The sequence below is a fragment of the Chrysemys picta genome, chromosome 9, assembly GCF_011386835.1.
Source record: "Chrysemys picta bellii isolate R12L10 chromosome 9, ASM1138683v2, whole genome shotgun sequence".
Classification (NCBI taxonomy): Eukaryota; Metazoa; Chordata; order Testudines; family Emydidae; genus Chrysemys; species Chrysemys picta.
The window spans coordinates 357,859-376,869 of record NC_088799.1 but is presented as its reverse complement, the minus strand read 5'-3'; the positions used below and the strand labels follow the sequence as shown (position 1 = coordinate 376,869).

General features: G+C 43.0%; 1 protein-coding gene across 21 annotated transcripts in view; it reads left to right on the top strand.

The window, feature by feature from the left end:
- Window positions 1-19,011, top strand: part of DLG1 (discs large MAGUK scaffold protein 1) — a 360,872-nt gene that overhangs the window by 191,553 nt on the left and 150,308 nt on the right. For 10 of the 21 annotated variants that reach the window (XM_065557448.1, XM_005295637.5, XM_065557446.1 and 7 more), the window contains 2 exons: window positions 6,968-7,137; window positions 7,922-8,061. In XM_065557448.1, the coding sequence (XP_065413520.1) occupies window positions 7,107-7,137; window positions 7,922-8,061 (171 nt within the window). In that variant the 5' untranslated portion in view covers window positions 6,968-7,106. Of the gene's footprint in view, window positions 1-6,967; window positions 7,138-7,921; window positions 8,062-9,757; window positions 9,775-19,011 lie in introns of those variants that run through there. The other 11 variants (XM_065557447.1, XM_005295649.5, XM_042842931.2 and 8 more) reach the window with 3 other exon arrangements.

Sequence of the window (19,011 nt, the reverse complement as noted above, 5' to 3'; positions counted from 1 at the left end):
GAGACAGGTCTGGAGTAGAGAGAGAGAAATCTGTGAGTCATCCACATAGAAATGGAATTGAATTCATGTTTGCAGATGAGATTACCCAGATATAAGGTATAGAGGGAGAAAGAGACCAAGGTAGAGTATGAGGGTATGAGGAGGATCCTCTGAAGGACATGCTGAAGGAGAGAGAGGTAAAAGGATTAAGGGTGGAGGAGAGCAAAGCATGGGGAGAGTCAACAACTATATCAGTAGAAGAAAGGGAAGGGAGGACAGGGCTGATAGCAGGGCATGAGTGGGGGCTAATGGGTGATTTTGAAAGAGACCAGCTGATGGTCACTGTGGAGAAACTCAGTAACAGAGAGGTCAGAGAGGGAGCAGTGCTTGGATAAGACCAAGTCAAGTGAGTGGCTCTTTTGGTGAATGGCAGTGTTGCACCAGAGCTGCAGGTTGAATGATGAAGTGAGGGTGAAGAAATGTAAGCTAAGGGATCAGTGGGTCATCAGCATGGAAGTTGAAGTCACCTAGAGTGAGTGTGGGAGACTGAGGACAGGAAGAGAGCCAGGAGTAGACTATTGGTGACAGCAGCATGGAGGAGGAGAGAAGAGTCAGATCATAGAATCATAGAATATCAGAGTTGGAAGGGACCTCAAGAGGTCATCTAGTCCAACCCCCTGCTCAAAGCAGGACCAATTCCCAGCTAAATCATCCCAGCCAGGGCTTTGTCAAGCCGGGCCTTAAAAACCTCCAAGGAAGGAGACTCCACCACCTCCCTAGGTAACGCATTCCAGTGTTTCACCACCCTCCTAGTGAAATAGTTTTTCCTGATATCCAACCTGGACTTCCCCCACCGCAACTTGAGACCATTGCTCCTTGTTCTGTCATCTGCCACCACTGAGAACAGCCGAGCTCCATCCTCTTTGGAACCCCCCTTCAGGTAGTTGAAGGCTGCTATCAAATCCCCCCTCATTCTTCTCTTCTGGAGACTAAACAATCCCAGTTCTCTCAGCCTCTCCTCATAAGTCATTTGCTCCAGACCCCTAATCATTTTTGTTGCCCTCCGCTGGACTCTTTCCAATTTTTCCACATCCTTCTTGTAGTGTGGGGCCCAAAACTGGACACAGTATTCCAGATGAGGCCTCACCAATGTCGAATAAAGGGGAACGATCACGTTCCTCGATCTGCTGGCAATGCCCCTACTTATACAGCCCAAAATGCCGTTAGCCTTCTTGGCAACAAGAGCACACTGTTGACTCATATCCAGCTTCTCGTCCACTGTGACCCCTAGGTCCTTTTCAGCAGAACTGCTACCTAGCCATTCGGTCCCTAGTCTGAAGCAGTGCATGGGATTCTTCCGTCCTAAGTGCAGGACTCTGCACTTGTCCTTGTTGAACCTCATCAGGTTTTTTTCTGCCCAATCCTCTAATTTGTCTAGGTCCCTCTGTATCCGATCCCTGCCCTCTAGTGTATCTACCACGCCTCCTAGTTTAGTGTCATCTGCAAACTTGCTGAGAGTGCAGTCCACACCATCCTCCAGATCATTAATAAAGATATTAAACAAAACCGGCCCCAGGACCGACCCTTGGGGCACTCCACTTGAAACCGGCTGCCAACTAGACATGGAGCCATTGATCACTACCCGTTGAGCCCGACGATCTAGCCAGCTTTCTATCCACCTTACAGTCCATTCATCCAGCCCATACCTCTTTAACTTGGTGGCAAGAATACTGTGGGAGACAGTATCAAAAGCTTTGCTAAAGTCAAGAAATAACACATCCACTGCTTTCCCCTCATCCACAGAGCCAGTTATCTCATCATAGAAGGCAATTAGGTGCAAAGCAGATGCAATGCTGCTCAAAAAAGGAGAAAATGGGGAGAAGGAGGAGGAGTGGGGGAGAAGCCCATGGTGATATCTTGGTGAGGTGTGTCAGATGAAGGGATCCTGGTCTCTGTGGGAGCTGGAAGGAGGAAGAGATAAAGAGGTTATGGATGAGATCTTTTTAAAGAGGGAGCTAAAGAAGGGAAGGAGAGGGATGGCCATGAGGTTAAGAGTGGTGGCTCCGAAGGGGCCGAGGCAGTGGTGGGATTGGTGTGAGAGAGAAGGCCATGGTTAGGGTAGATGTCGTCAGAGGTGAGGAATAGGCAGAGGAGGGTGTGGATGTGGGTTCTGGATTTGTGCTGTTGGGAGGAAGGTGGATGTGGAGGGGAAGAAGTATGGTGGGAGCTATAGAGGGGTAAGGATGGGGAAATGGAGCCGGTGGAGAGAAGGAAAGATTAAGAGCATGGATGCTGTGATGCAGAAAGAGGGATGTGGTTAGAGTTATGGGTGAGTGGCATGTGGACACAGGCATGTAGGTGTACATATAGGTGCATATAGAAACATGTTTGAACAATGCTGTGAAGGTAGGCTTGCAGAAATCTCCCCTGAAGTAGCTGGAGTGTATTGCCTCTATGCAGCTGAGGGGCAAGGCAGATGCAGCTGGTCTGGGATGGGGGCAGGGGGCACCCCAGGACAGCAGCAGGTTGTTGCTTTAGAATCTTAATACACGTCATTCAGGGCCCCATGTTAGCCTATTGACTGCTCTCTGATGCACAGCTTACATCTCCCAGAACTTGCTGGCAGTCAGACCAGGCATATCAGGTATGTCTAGACATTGTTTATTTTAGTAGAATGTCAGTACAGCACCAGCAGCACATTAAATGGACAGCAAAGCCACCAGTGACATAATTAACCTGCCAAAGCAGGAAGGCAACGTTTCACAGCAGAACAGAGGAAGTTCTTTGTTAACGTGTGGGTTAAAACTCTAGCTTGTTTTCCTCCTCTGGTTCCTAGTTTGCTGAACAGTGCAGTAGTTAGCTACTCTTTCCTTTCAGTGCTGACCACATTTTTTTGCATGTAAAAAATAGTTTGTGCAACATTCTGATTAAAATATATAGAAACTGAAGCTGCTTCTTCCGGAGATGGTGCATATGTGTATTCCACACATGGATGTGCGTGTGCACCATGCATCTGAGTCTGGAAGTGTTTCTTAGCAGAGTCCATTGACCCCCCACATGCATGTGTATCCCCTCATGTTCCCAGCTGAGAGTATAATAGGTAGCGAGGGTTGATGCATCTTCAGTTCCCTCTTACTGCCACATGGCAGTTGGATACTGGAGATTATCCATCAAAGATACTCAGTAGAATTCCTCTCATTTCCACCTCATTTCCCCCACCCCGGACTTCCGCTGGGGACCCTTCCCACGAATGCATCCTCCAACAAGAAGTGGGCACTCTGCTCCTCAAGGGGACCATAGAGCCTGTCCCATGTCACTACAATAGACGGGGTTTTTACTCATTGTACTTCCTCATTCTGAAGAAGGGCAGATGGCGGTGTCGCATTCTAGACCTTTGGGTGGTAACACTGGCATCAGTTATCCCATCCCTCCCCTGGGAGCCTGGGTCGCAGCTCTCCACACGAAGGAGTCTTATTTCCATGTAGATATCCACCCATCCCACGACAAGTTTCTCCATTTTTGAGTGGGACACCACCATTACCAGGTTTGGATCTTCCTGTTTGGTATAGCAGTGACTCCATGAGTGTTCACAAAGGTGTTTGTTGTGGCCGCGGCCCAAATGCAGATACTCTGTATACGTCTCTCTGACGACTGGCTCCTCTTGGGGTTTTTGCACCAGGAAGTAACCTCCACAGTCCTTTGCATGCTGTTGGCATCTTAGTATCTGCATCAAGGAGGACAAATTGGTGTTTACACCTATGCAGACGATATCATTTATTGGGGCATGGCTTGACTCCATCACAGCAAGAGCTTTCCTGCCAGCGGACCACTTCGCAACATTGATGTCTGTCATTACAGATCTGCCTTGCAGGCCCGGTACCACGGTCCACTGCTGCCTCTCTCTCCTCAGCCATATGTCATACCACATACATGTCTCCACATGCATTGCCTCCAAGCATGGCTCTTTTCCACCTACAAACCCAGCATGGACCATATGCAGACCAGAGACCTCATTACCAAGAGCCTCCCTCACATGGTGGACCGATCCTTCCAAAGTCTTCTATCCACACCCCAGGTCACCATCACAACTGACACCTCCTCACGGGTTGGGAAGCCCACCTAGACCACCTCACAGCCCAGAGTGTGTGGATGCCATGGGATGCCAGGATGCTCATAAATATGCTAGAGCTCCAGGTGATCCCTTGACCATGCTGGCCCTTTCTTCCACTTATTTGATCTCTCTATGTTCAACTCCTCTTCAACAACATCACAGAAGTAGTGTCCATCTACAAGCGCGTGGCACCAAGCCTCCCTCCCTCTGTTCCAAGTTCATCTGCCCCTGGAACTGGTGCACCAAAAACATGTAACACTTCAAGCCATGTACATCCCACGCATCAAGAACTCCCTTGTCAACGCGCTCAGCCAACTCTACATCTATCACGAGTGGGAGCTGCACAATGCCATGATACAGTACCTCTTCGAGAACTAAGGCACCTCTTTGCCACTCATGAGAACAGGAAGTTGCCCCTCTCTTGTTCCAGTAGGAGCAGTAGGGGAGGACATGCAGGGTGACGCTCTCCTCCTGTCCTGGACAGGAGACCTCCACTATGTTTTCCCTCCCATTCCGCACCTCCTGCAAGTAATCCGCAAAGTTCGCCGGGACAGAGCCACCATGATCTTCATAGCCCCATTCTGGCCCTGTTCTGGTTCATGGACCTTCTCCAACTCTCCACTCATACACCGATCTACCTTCACACACTCCCAGATCTGCTCACACAAGATTGGGGGAGACTCTTGCATCCCAAGCCGAGCCACTTCACTTCACAGCCTGGTATTTGTCTGGGGATTGACGGTGGACCATGCATGCTCCGTCCTGCTATGGTGAATCCTTACTCAGAGCAGGAGAGAATCCACCAGAACATGCTATCAGGCAAAATGGAGATGCTTCATGCTATGGGCCCACCATCACTCATTGAATGCTGTATCTATACCAGTTGTCCTGGACTACCTTCTCGCCCTCAAAATGTCCAGCCATCACCTATATATGGGTGCAACTGGCAGCAGTCAGCACCTTTCTTCCTTCTGTGGACAGCACCTCAGTGTTTATGCATCTCACAGCCGCTCGCTTCATAAAGGATTTACTCAACACTTTTCCACCAGCACTAAAGCGCACACCTGTGTGGGACCTTAATCCCTTCCTCTCCGTCCTCATGAAACCACCCTTTGAACCATTGGCAACATGCTCCCTCTCCCACCTCTTAATGAAAATGGCATTCCTGGTAGCCATAACTTCAGCCAGATGGGTCAGTGAGTTGATAGCCATGATGGCAGGATTCTTCTCTCTCCCCCCCCCCCCCCCCCCCCCCATATTTCACAAGAAGAAAGATGTCCCTTCAGCTCTATCCTAAATTCCTCCCAAAGGTCATGTTGGGAATTCCACCTGAACCAGTGCATTCACCTACCTGTTTTCTGCCCCAAACTGCACATCTCCCCCGCTGACAGGGTCCTGCACTCCCTGGATGTCCGTCATGCACTGGCTTTCTACCTTCACAGTACTCAACCCTTTTGCACATCGCTGAAGCTCTTTGTGGCCATTGCCAAACGGTCCACATGTCAAGCCCTCTCCTCTCAACCAATCTCTAAATGGGTCTCGGGGTGCATCCTGGAATGTTACAACTAATTTGATGTACCCACACCTGATAGAATCATGGCTCACTCTATGCGAGCGCAAGCTGCCACGTCAGCCTCGCTAGTGGATGTGCCCTGGCAAGACATTTCTCATGTGGTGCTCCATCCACACCTTCACAACCAGTATGCCGTCACACAAGTAAGCAGCAGCTACAGACACAGCAGATGGCTAAGCTGTACTGAGGACCGCACTTCCATTAGCATCCTTGCAGCCAACTCCACACTGATCACTGCTCATGAATCACGTGTGGAATACACATAGGGACCATCACTCAAAGGAGAGGAAGAGGTTACTTACCTGTAACTGGAGATTCTTTGAGATGTGTGGTCCCTATCTATATTCCACTACCTGCCTAACATCCCCTCTGTTTCGGACTACACTCTAAGGTAGCAAGAGGGAGACTGGAGAGGTGTCGACTCACACTACCTATTATACTTTTGGCTGGGAGCATGAGGGGATGCACGGGCATGTGCGGGTCAATGGACACTGGTAGGAAACACTTCCAGACTCAGGCGCATGGCATGCATGCGCACCTGTGTGTGGAATACAGATCAAGACCACACATCTCGAAGAACCTCCAGTTACAGGTAAGTAACCTTCTCTTATCAGAAAACGTTTTGATCTTTAGTTGTAAACAAAATATTCTTTTAAAATCATTTATTTCCTTCTTAATTGGACTTAGGTTGCATTTTCAGTAATGTTGTTTTTATTTTAAAGAATAATATTTAATCAATATATTTTAAAAAAATGTATAATATATTGTATTGATTGACAGTGTCATCTGGTTAAAATGCTATTGGACACCTAATATGTTCAGTACGCTATAATTAAAGTTAAGATTTTGTCATGGTTATTTTTATTAAAAGTCACAGACAGGTCACGGGCAATAAAAATTCACAGAAGTCGTGACCTGTCTGTGACTTTTGCTGCTGTGGCTCCATGATTTCCCCCACCACCATGGTCGCTGGGAGCTGTGGGATTCCCCCTCCGCCCGCAGCAGCTGGAAGCTGCAGGTTGACCATATTTCCCAAAGAGAAAACAGGACATCTCCAGCCACTCACCCAAGGCGTCCCCTCCGCCCCCCCCACACACAAGGCTGTCGCCCGTTGCTGTAACCTTGCAGGGGGCTCCCTCTCGCAGCTGTCGCTGGAACTCTGCCAGGGTCTTGCTAGCTGCTAGAGTCCCTCAGCCCCTAGTGATGAAGCAGAGAATGTCACAGAGGTCTCTCTGTGACTTCCGTGACATTAATGTAGCCTTAACTATAATACTTCAACTAAATGAAAGCATTGGTGTCCTCAGGGTTAACGATTGCATATTACGAGTAAATGAAGTGGATGTTCGTGATGTGACACACAGCAAAGCAGTTGAAGCATTAAAGGAGGCAGGATCCATTGTGCGGTTGTATGTCAAAAGAAGAAAACCAGTCACAGAAAAAATAATGGAGATAAAACTTGTGAAAGGGCCGAAAGGTATGTGGCAAGTATAAAGTTTCTGTTATACAAAAAAGGATAAAGTTGCCAGTAGGTTGCTGGCCATTATTTCTCAGTGAGTGCACAAAAATTATATTAGTCCACGTTACTAATGGAGCATTTGAGGATTGGCAGCATCTGAATAATGCAAATGAAGACAGATACATTTTAAGTGAAGTAGTAAAGCTCTTAATAGTTCTGGCAAACACCTGCCCTCATCCATATAGCATGCATAATATTTTTCTTTTAAATGCAAACAATTTGTGCCCAGTTAAATCATTTCCTTGATAATATAGTCATTTTGAAGTGGAATATATCTGTCTTAGCTCTGGAATAAACTTTTCATGTGAAATCTCTGGATATTTCTTCAAAGGTGAAAAAACTACTTAGAGAAACCATTCTGCTTGTTTCCATACTTACAGATGATGCAACATTACAAAACTATTCTTTGAAGTGGTAGAATTGGGTAATCATTACAATTACTGTAGTTGAGCTGTGTGGTTTCAATTGAGTGATTCACCTACCTTTCTCTATAAATGTTGCTTCTCCGTCAAAAATTAAATCTCTTTTTTGGGAGGAATTCTGATCATTTTACTGTGTTTAAAAAACATTAGTTACTGCTCTAACAGCTGTACTATATATACCTGCTCAATAACCCGTGTCATGTTAAATTATAATTATTTCTATAGCACCATAGTTGCATGGAATACAATTATATTGTGATTGACATCAAATTGATATTAAAAATTTAAAAGGTCTCTGGAAAAATGACTTTATTTTCAAGCAGGACTTGGGTTCAGCATAGCTGGTGGTGTTGGAAATCAGCATATTCCTGGTGACAACAGTATCTATGTAACCAAAATTATTGAAGGAGGTGCAGCACATAAAGATGGCAAACTTCAGATTGGAGACAAACTTCTAGCTGTAAGTAAAGGTGTACTTTCCCTTCTGCGCATACTACTTATTGGTACATACAAAATGATGCCGTAATTCAGCTAAGTATTAAGGGAGCTGTCCATAGGCCTGGCAAGTCAGATGCATCATACATACTGTTTCTAGTACAAATTGAGTCTTACCAAGAAATGTAAATAATAAAATAAATTCTCCATCTTCAGTCTCTCTCATTTCAGAAAATCTCTGAGATCTCAAACTGGGTTAAATGTTCTATTGAAAAATCAGAACTGTGTCCTATAGCGATCAACATGCTTCATTTCCAGAGTTTGCCATTAAGTCTCTAGAAGCACAGGGCAATTCTAACATTTAAAATAGCCTTTGGTAACACTACCATCTACTGTCCTAAAAATCCCTGAAGGGCAAGGAACCCACTTACTTATTTTCTGCATACCAGTAACTAGGGATGGCTGGTTTGGAATTAGATGCATCATCTTATATTAGTTTACAAAATCCACTGTCATTCATTAGTGGTTTATTTAGGGTTGGTTTTTTTTTTCCTTTTCTCAAAGCAAACACTTCAAAGCTGACTTCAATGTGTAAGAAAGAAAATAATTTTCAACTGCCCCAGATGTCACCAGTAATCCTACTATGTTCAGAGCATGCTCTAGTGATCTCAGCATGAGACTAGGAGACAGGTTCTAATTCCAGCTCTCATGGCCAGACCTACTCACACTGAATAGCATCTTACTCTGCAAAAGCAATAAAACTATTCATAGAATAAAGTAGGTCTGTCAATTAATCGCCATTAACTCAAGCAAAACTCAAAACAAATTAATTCAATTTTAAAAGTTAATGGTGATTAATTTTAGTTTTAATCACACCGTTAAATAATAATAGAATATCAATTTAAATTTATTATAAATATTTTTGGAGGTTTTTCTACATTTTCCAAATATATTGATTTCAGTTACAACACAATGCAAAGTGTACAATGCTCATTTAATATTATTTGTTAGGGTTGTCAAGCGATTAAAAAAATTAATCATGATGGCACGATTAAAAATTTTTTTGATTAATTGCGTGATTAATCGCGCTGTTAAACAGTAATAGAATACCATTTATTTAAATATTTTTTGGATGTTTTCTACATTTTCAAAAATATTGATTTCCATTACAACACAGAATATAAAGTGTACAGTGCTCACTTTATATTTATTTTTATTACAAATATTTGCACTGTAAAAAAGCAAAAGAAATAGTATTTTTCAGTTCACCTAATACAAGTATACCTCTACCCCGATATAACACGACCTGATATAACACGAATTTGAATATAATGCGGTAAAGCAGTGCTTCGGGGGGGGGGGGGGGGGGGCTGTGCACTCCGGCAGATCAAAGCAAGTTCGATATCACGCGGTTTCACCTATAACGTGGTAAGATTTTTTGGCTCCTGAGGACAGCGTTATATCGGGGTAGAGGTGTACTGTAGGGCAATTTCTTTATCATGAAAGTTGAACTTACAAATGTAGAATTATGCACAAAAAATAACTGCACTCAAAAATAAAACAATGTAAAACTTTAAAGCCTACAAGTCCACTGAGTCTAACTTCTTGTTCAGCCAATCACTCAGACAAACAAGTTTGTTTACATTTGCAGAAGATAATGCTGCCCGCTTCTTATTTACAATGCACCTGAAGGTGAGAACAGGCGGTCGCATGGCACTCTTGTAGCTGGCATTGCAAGGTATTTACATGCCAGATATGCTAAACATTCGTATGTCCTTTCATGTTTCGACCACCATTCCAGAGGACGTATCCATGCTGATGACAGGTTCTGATTGATAATGATTGGGTTTGTTTAGTTTGGAAAAGAGAAGACTGAGAGGGGACATGATAGCAGTTTTCAGGTATCTAAAAGGGTGTCATAACGAGGAGGGAGAAAACTTGTTCACCTTAGCTTCTAAGGATAGAACAAGAAGCAATGAGCTTAAACTGCAGCAAGGGAGGTCTAGGTTGGACATTAGGAAAAAGTTCCTAACTGTCAGGGTGGTTAAACACTGGAATAAATTGCTTAGGTAGGTTGTGGCATCTCCATCTCTGGAGATATTTAAGAGTAGGTTAGATAAATGTTTATCAGGGATGGTCTAGACAGTATTTGGTCCTGCCATGCGGGCAGGGGACTGGACTCGATGACCTTTCGAGATCCCTTCCAGTCCCAGAATCTGTGAATCTGTGATCCAAAGCAGTGCAGACAGACGCATGTTCATTTTCATCATCTGAGCAGAAGGTTGATTGTCTTTTTTTGGTGGTTTGGGTTCTGTAGTTTCCGCATTGGAGTGTTGCTCTTTTAAGACTTCTGAAAGCAAGCTCCACACCTTGTCCCTCTCAGATTTTGGAAGTCACTTCAGATTCTTAAACTTTGGGTTGAGTGCTGCAATTTCTAAAGATAGCTTACACATTGCTACCTTCTTTGTGTTTTGTAAAATCTGTAGTGAAGGTGTTAAAATGAACAACGTGCTGGGTCATCATCCGAGACTGCTATAACATGAATTTATGGCAGAATGAGGGTAAAACAGAGCAGGAGACATTCAATTCTCCCCCAAGGAGTTCAGTCACAAATTTAATTAATGCATTTTTTAATGAGCTTCATCAGCATGGATGGATAAATGTCAATTGTTATTCTATTATTGTTTAACAGTGCAATTAAAACTGCGATTAAAGGATTTTTGAGTTTTTGTTTAATCGGCAGCACTGATTATGTTTTATTACAAATATTTGCACTGTAAAAAAGAAACAAAATAAATAGTATTTTTAATTGACTTTATGCAAGTACTGTAGTGCAATCTCTTTATCATGAAAGTGAAATTTACAAATGTAGATTTTTTTGTTACATAACTGCACTCAAAAATAAAACCATGTAAGACTTTAGAGCCTACAAATCCACTTAATCCTATTTACTTCTTGTTCAGCTAATCATTAAGACAAATAAGTGGGGGGAGGGATAGCTCAGTGGTTTAAGCATTGGCCTGCTAAACCCAGGGTTGTGAGTTCAATCCTGAGGGGGCATTTAGGAATCTGAGGCAAAAATCTGTCTGGGGATTGGTCCTGCTTTGAGCAGGGGGTTGGACTAGATATCTCCTGTGGTCCCTTCAAACCCTGACATTCTATGATTCTGTGAAGTTTATTTACATTTATGGGAGATAATGCTGCCCGCTTCTTATGTACAAAGTCACCTGAAAGTGAGCGCAGATGTTTGCATGGCACTTCTGTAGCTGGCATTGCAAGGTATTTACATGCCAGATATGCTAAATGCTGTGAGCACTGTACACTTTGTATTCTGTGTTGTAATTGAAATCAATATATTTGAAAATGTAGAAAACATCCAAAAATAAGTTAAATGAATGGTATTCTCTTATTATTATTAAAAAAAAAAAATGGAGATATCCTATCTCCTAGAACTGGAAGGGACCTTGAAAGGTCATCAAGTCCAGCCCCCTGCCTTCACTAGCAGGACCAAGTACTGATTTTGCCCCAGATCCCTAAGTGGCCCCATCAAGGATTGAACTCACAAGCCTGGGTTTAGCAGGCCAATGCTCAAACCACTGAGCTATCCCTCCCCCAACAGTGTGATTAAAACTGTGATTAATCGTGATTAATTTTTTTAATAATTTGACAGTCCTAGAATAAAGTGATCCTTGCTCCAAGAGTAAAAATCTGACCCTTAGTCTTTATGCTGGGTCCCCATCAGTAAAACAGAGGAATTATAAACTTACCTTAAAGGGTTTTTCATGGGTTAGTTAATGTTAGCAAAATGATTTGAAGGTGAAAATCACACATTTTGCTTTTATTTATATTTATCAATTATATTGATTTTTCATCTGCAAATCACTTTATAAACAGTTATTATTTGGGGTGTCGATGGGGTATCTGTGGATTAGGGGGATGGTCTGGCAGCAGAGAGAGAACGAGTTTCTACAGTGGTATTGCTGTTGTGTGAACTTCTGTGCTCTAGATTCCCCCATTATGGAGGTTCCCAGGTTTTCCTAGCAGCACGCTTCTATTGCAGTGCAACTGCGTGGGGCAGGGAAGAAATCCCAAGACAATGAGGCAGCATAGGGCGTCCATGCTGATGGCTGTGTTTCAACAGTTCGTGGCGGATTTGTGGAGCTGAGGGGATCCAAACTCCTACTCTGCAGAGCTATTCTCTCTCCTCACTTGAGTGCAACCTCATTTCATGTCCAGGCCTCCGTGATTTGAGGTTATGGCATAAATTTCATTTGAGTATCAAATGTGATGTTATACGCACTGAATAAACATTTTAAACATAAATATTTTAATGTATTTCAGTAGTGCCCCAACCAGGATCAGGACCCCAGTATACTTGGCTTTGTACAGAGACAGAATAAAAAAAAAAAAGAGTCCCAGCCCCAAAGAGCTTATAGTTTAATTAAGACACAACAAGTAGGTATAAAAAGTAATGAAGGAGCAGAGGAGAGAGGACAAGGATACCAATGGTAATGTCTTATAAGAGACTACATGAATAAGATGAATATCAGAAATCCCCACTGGCCATCTGTCTAGCCAATATCAGAGAAAAATCTCGCCTGCAGTATTTGAATGGACTTGAAGGGAGTCAGGTAACCTGTACGGTATAAATCGTATCTAACCTGTCTGGTGAATTAAAGTTTCATAGGGATATGTACTCTATTTAAACTGTTTACACCTGCAACTTGTGTTAGGGATTTTTTGTTAAAAAAAATGTAACACTCTTATTGAATCATCATCTTGTGAAAGAGTTAAGTTTGGAGGCTAGAAAAATGGAAGCTAGCCCTTTATAGCACACTTTTTACTGCATGAATCGTACAAGTAAACTTTAGTGGGGAAGAGAGCCTGTTACATAAAAGTTTATGGAGTAACTTCCAGTAAAGGTGTTGGAGTATGAATATGTAATTCTTCCCCTTTCAGAGCAGAATGTGTGGATGGTAAAAATCTCATCATTATGTCACCCTGATTAGTAATCAGTGACTTGTACAGGAACTTTATGTTCACTCATTTTATTTAATTAGTAATTAGTGATATTTGCCAAGTTACTGGTATAGATAGATTTTTTTTTTCCATGTTCTATTTTTTCGCCTGGTCACACACTGGAAATGTTGGCACCATTACTTTGTATAAATAATTTCACTTTTAGGAACTTGTGCATCATAACTTTTGGACTGCCTTACATTTTTTGGCTCTCTGCATGTGGCTCTGCTAAACGGTGTGAAAATCTGAGTGGGGTAGAAAGAATTTGTTAAGTAGGATCATTTTTTTGTAAATATCAATTTTATATTTCTATAAATATAATGGGACAGCTGTTCTTCCAGAGGAGCCAAGAATGCTTTTGGGTACTGAATATTTGTACCTTTATTAAAAAAAAAAAAAAAAATCCCTTCTGATTTTTGTGCCACTGTAAGAAAAAAAAATCTACATTTGTAAATTGCACTTTCACCATAAGGATATTGCACTACAGTACTTGTATGAAGTGAATTGAAAAATATTATTTCTTTAGTTTATCTTTTTTACAGTGCAAATATTTGTAATAAAAATAATAATATAAAGTATTGGCAAACTTGGTGTACAGATGCAAAGACTGGTATTTCAAGATATCAGATATCTTAACAGCCTTCTAGTAATATCAACTGTGTGATACATGTGCATACTGATGGCATGAATGGAACTAGCCTATGTCATAATTGCAAGAATCCTTTCTTGGAGTTTTGCTATTATTCCAAGATTAATTGCAACCCTTATTTCAGAGGGTTAATGTTTACATAGTTATAATTGATATGTAGAGTATAAAATTTCAGTGGTAAGCCAGATCTGGGAGTCTGCTATTCCTGGTAATAATCCTTCACCCCAAAAAGGGAGTATAATTTGAACATGTGGGTAAAAATGTACAAAAGGCTCAGTTTGTTTATATTAATAGAGATTTCAGAAATTGTAAAGCTTTTCTGATTTTATGAAATTCTTACAGTTAAGATAAATGATTTGGTTCAGCAGTATTTCAGCCACTAAAGGAAATTTGCATAATCAAAGAGTCAGAAAATATTTTAATATAATCAAATGTAGGATTTTTATGTGGGTTGGAGGGGAAATGGTTATTTTACTGGAGATATTCATAATAAAGCCACAGTTTAGCATATATAGAAATACTCCCAAAATCAGTTTTTTGATGTCAGCCAAGAGACTTGTAAAACATGTAATCTACTGTGTTGACATACTCTGCTTATGAATAAAAGTAATGAAGCTGATTTTAGTCTCTAATCTGAGGAACAATTTCTAAATCAGGCAGAATATAGCTTTTCAACTCTCTTGATATTATACTACTTAATTATAGATGCATTATAAAATTACAATGTCTATTCACTAAGAGTAGTATGAGTTAAAATAGCTGTTTTCAAAAACTGTAACATCAATATAAGGTGGTTTGATCCTAGGGAATTGATTTGCATAGTATGAAAACATTAAATAGACAAAAAAGTACTATGGTGCTTTAAACTGTTAAGTCTTTTATAAATAACAGTATTCAAAAGGTACAGTAAACATTTTTAATATGATGTATAAGTAAACTAAATAATTACAGAAGCAACAGAAAAAGTCTCTGCTTCTTTTTGTTTTACTCCTGGTGTTCTGTTGTGTTAATTTCAATGGAATATATGGATCCAGAGAGTCAATAGTGTTAACATGACCCTGTCGTACAACATTAACAGTTTTAAACAAAGTTTGGGTTTAAGTAGAGATACCTTGGCCTTTTTAGTACCATGGCAAATGCCATTAAATATTTTTTAAATCTTTTATTAAAGATAAAGAAAAACAAGTAAAAACAGTTATAGCATTTGAAATGTAAAGTATTAAGTAAGGCTTTCATTTTAACACTATCCCTTGTTCCCTTTGCCTTTAGCTTTAAAGAGTTTTTAGAAGTAAAAAACTCTGCTTGACAGTCTTTTAGATGGTATTAAAAATTGTGATAACTCTCCTGTTTTGGTGGAAAGGAGAAAAAATTAGTTGAGATGGCGTGAAGCTGCTGTTGCTAGTCTGATCCCAATTAACTACAAAGTAAACACACAAGACAGGAGAGAGAGGAACAACAAAGATAGAAAATGTAGGTTCTGTCTCTTATTTTGATTCTCACTTGCAGTTTCATTATTCAAGAAATACAGGCACGGAGCACACAGTCTTATCATCCATTCCAAAACTTGGCAGACTTCTGCCAGCATCAAGCTGCCTTGGGCATTGCTTTTAGCTGGCTCTTTGGTCACAGACTTACAGCAATGTTGCAAAATATACAGTCCTGGCCAGCTAAGACAGACTGTTGTTAAACAGAAGTCAAATAGGAAAGAAAAGATATAAGGAGGGGTGGGGAGGTGCAGGTGGCATGTCATCTGGGCTCCTCTGTCTGGCCCAGTCTGGGTCAGGATGTTTCTCAGGATTAGGATAATGAGGGTCCAGCGATGTAATGGTGGATTCTGAGATCCCAGGAGATGGTGGGAGTGGCATCCAAGATGGTAAAGCTTGTTCCTTTCTTATTCTTCCCCTTTTGGTCAGTGGTGGTTCTCAAACCGCTTGCAGGCAGTTGCATCCCCCACCCCTAAAAAAAAAGTTTTTTCTTTTAAGGACCCAAAAAGGGACTAGTGGGTGAAATATTTTGTTCACCTATTAGTCCCCACTTCTCTTGTTTACCAGGTATGAGCTTAACACAGTCCTTGAGTGATATCCATAGGCCTTTCTGTTTGGATTAATTCAGTCCTTCTGTCTGTCTTTTGCACCTTTTCCCATCAACATTTATTGTTATAGGTTATTGTGGGATTTTATGAATTTTCGCTCACTTCTTACATAAATTAAATTTGAAGACCCATTATTACAACAGTTCTCCCTGTTATAGTATGGGCTCCTTTAGATTTATGTCATCTGTTTTAAGGGTCAGCTCTCAAAAATAGTTTTGCTACTGCCTGCATCATCTGGGCTCTGCAGGCACAGGCAAAATTTTAAATTGGCCTTCAGCATTTGCAAGAAACTATATTGGATATTCTGCACTGCCTATCGCTTCCAAAATGGAGTGAGATGCTGATTCAACCCAGTACAAGTTCTGTTTGTCTGTTCCCTGACATTAGTGGTGGAAAGCCATACGTACCAGACCTTTTCCATTTTCCCCTCCAATTCCAGTTGGGTGGGGGAGAGGAGAGAAAAAGGTCTTTGCCAAGTTTCTCAAAAATTAGTCATTAAAGTTAAGCTGTGTCCATATTTAGGTACATTCTTCAGCTCCCAGGAAAGTCAATGGAAGCTGCTGAGTATATCAGTATTTTTGAAAATCAGGCCATTTATGTTGGTGCTTAAATATGGATTAAGGAGTCTAATTCTGTTTTTGAAAACCTTGCCCCTTGTGTTTATGTATCGTGGTAACTGATGTCTGGAGTAGATGGCCGGGATAGAGCAGTGTAAAGCCACAAAGGCCTGAAAATGGTTAATTAAAAATGTATTTCAACTAAAGCATAGCATGTAAAACCCTTTAATATTTTTTAAAGGTTTACATTTATTAAGTATATTTTAAAAAGGTTATTGTGCTGTTGCTACACAGAAGACAGTATGGTCTCCTTCCTCAGTTCATAGTTACACAAAGGAGAGTTCGTCTTCAAGGGATTCCATTCTAGGTGTGCATGTGCTCACATGCACAGTCGTCAGAGATTTTTGCCTTAGCGATATCCGTAGGGTCAGCTGTAGCGCCCCCTTGAGTGCCACGCTCATGGTTGGTATATTAGGTGCTGCCAACCCGATGCCCTCTTAGTTCCTGCTTTCCGCCCGTGACGATTGGTCGGAGTGCCTAATCTTGCACCACAAGAGCATTAGCGATTCTTACAGTCCATTTTTCTATCTTCTTTGTTGTTGATAGGTACTTAGACCTTTAAGTTAAATGTTAGAATAATAGTTTAGGAGTTAGACTCCCAGCTGGGACTTCTCCTCGAAGTGGTGCATGCCCTGTTTCCCAGGCTTTAAGCTATTTTCATCATGCAGCCCTCCGATGCCCATAGTGACCCCCACAAGAGCTGTTTAAAGTGTTTGGGGGAGTCCCACAGAAAGGATAAGTGTAGGATCTTCAAAAACTTAAGCCCTCGAACTCAGAAGGAGCGGGATATCCACTTGAGGGCCCCTCCTCATGGAGGCTTCGCTTTGTCTTACTCTGGAGCCCTTTCGATATGACTCCACGCCCGGCACCTCAGGATCGGCGCATAGCGCACCACAGTCACCAGAATCCACCCAGCACTGTTCCCCCTTCCCGGTGCCTAAGAAGCGGTCAAAGTTGACAGGCCCACTGGCACCGCAGAAGAAGGGAGCTTCGGGCAAAGGACCTGTGTCAGGCCACATGCCCACCCCAAAGCTGCTAGGGGGTACTGCTGCGGTTAGACCCTCTAGCCCGCCTCTAACTCCTGGGAGTGGCTGGGAGTCCAGTCCCTTAGTAGGGTCATCTGTGCCCAAAGCGGGCCTGGCAGCCAAAGAGCAAGTAGGCTGACCAGCACCACAGATGCCAAGCAAGACGACGGACCTGGCCAAGGCCTTGGCATCTATGGGCAAGCCGGTTATGAGACTGCCCCCTAAAGCAGCAGAGCTTCCCCGATCTGCAGGCGTCAGTCCCCATCACCGTGGCCTCGGACCCCGGCACCACAGCCTCGGTCCCATTTAGAAGACATGGATCCCTGACACCAAGGTCTCCCCCTGCAAGGCATGGGACACCTGAGTCACGATGCCGATACCCATACCCATGGTAGTGTCAGGCAGTACAGGATTGTTCCCGGTTGCGGCACTGGTCTCCGGCTCCCCAGTACCACTCTTTGGGCAGGAACTGGTCCTTGTCTTCTCCTTACCGGTTTGAGGGAGCAGGGCTCTTTTCGGAGCTGACCGATGCATAGCTCCACAGCCTTAAAGACTCCCGTGCCACCCTCTGTTCATTGGGCCCACACACCCCTCAGCAGGCTAAAAAGCTGTTCCATCCCCTGCCGCCTCTGTTGAGGTCCTGTGGTGTCCCCCGGTCCAGCTCCCACAGGAAGAAGGACAGAGACAAAGGATTTAAACGGCATCACCCTTCGTCTTCCTGTTCCTCTGTCTAGCCTGGCTCTTCCAGAGGCCAAGGAAGCCAGAAGCAGACGTTTTGAGGATGCGCCGGAGTATGGCGCCCCAGTCACTTCTCAGGATCCACCCCCCCTACTCTTTCCTCAAGTGCCTGTGCCCCTTCCAGTCGGCCTGGTCACAGCTGACCTCGGACCATTGGGTGCTCAACATATCTTTAGGCTACACCGTGCAGTACATGTCTGACCCTCCCTCCCACCTGCCCTATACAGTCTTCTACAAAGACAAGGTCCAGCTGCTGCGGTCACACCCGGCTTTCGTGCTCAACGTGGTCTCGCAGTTTCATACGGGCCAGGTCATTTACTTACCTGTCTTTTTTCCAAAGCTGCGTAATTTGGAGGAAGAGCGTAGATTGCATTCCCTAGACATCAGGAGGGTGCTAGCCTTCTACATTGAAAAGACCAAGCTATTCTGCAAGTTGATGCAATTGTTCGTCATGGTGGCCGACAGGATGAAAGGTCATCCATTGTCCGCTCAAATAATTTCTTCTTGGATCACTGCCTGCATTCTCTGCTGCTACAATCAGACAAAGGTGCCACCTCGGGTGATCATAACCGCCCATTCAACTGGGGCACAAGCCTCTTCCGCAGCTTTCCTATCCCATGTGCATATGCAGGACATTAGGGTGGCCACCTGGTCATCCATTCACATGTTCACGTCCCATTATGCACTTACCCAGCAGGCCCAGAACGATGCTGGCTTCAGTAGAGCAGTACTGCAAGCTGCTAGCTGTGAACTTTGAGCCTACTTCCGAGGATACTGCTTGTGAGTCACCTAGAATGGAATCGACCTAAGCAAGCAAAACAGTTGTCTACCTTTT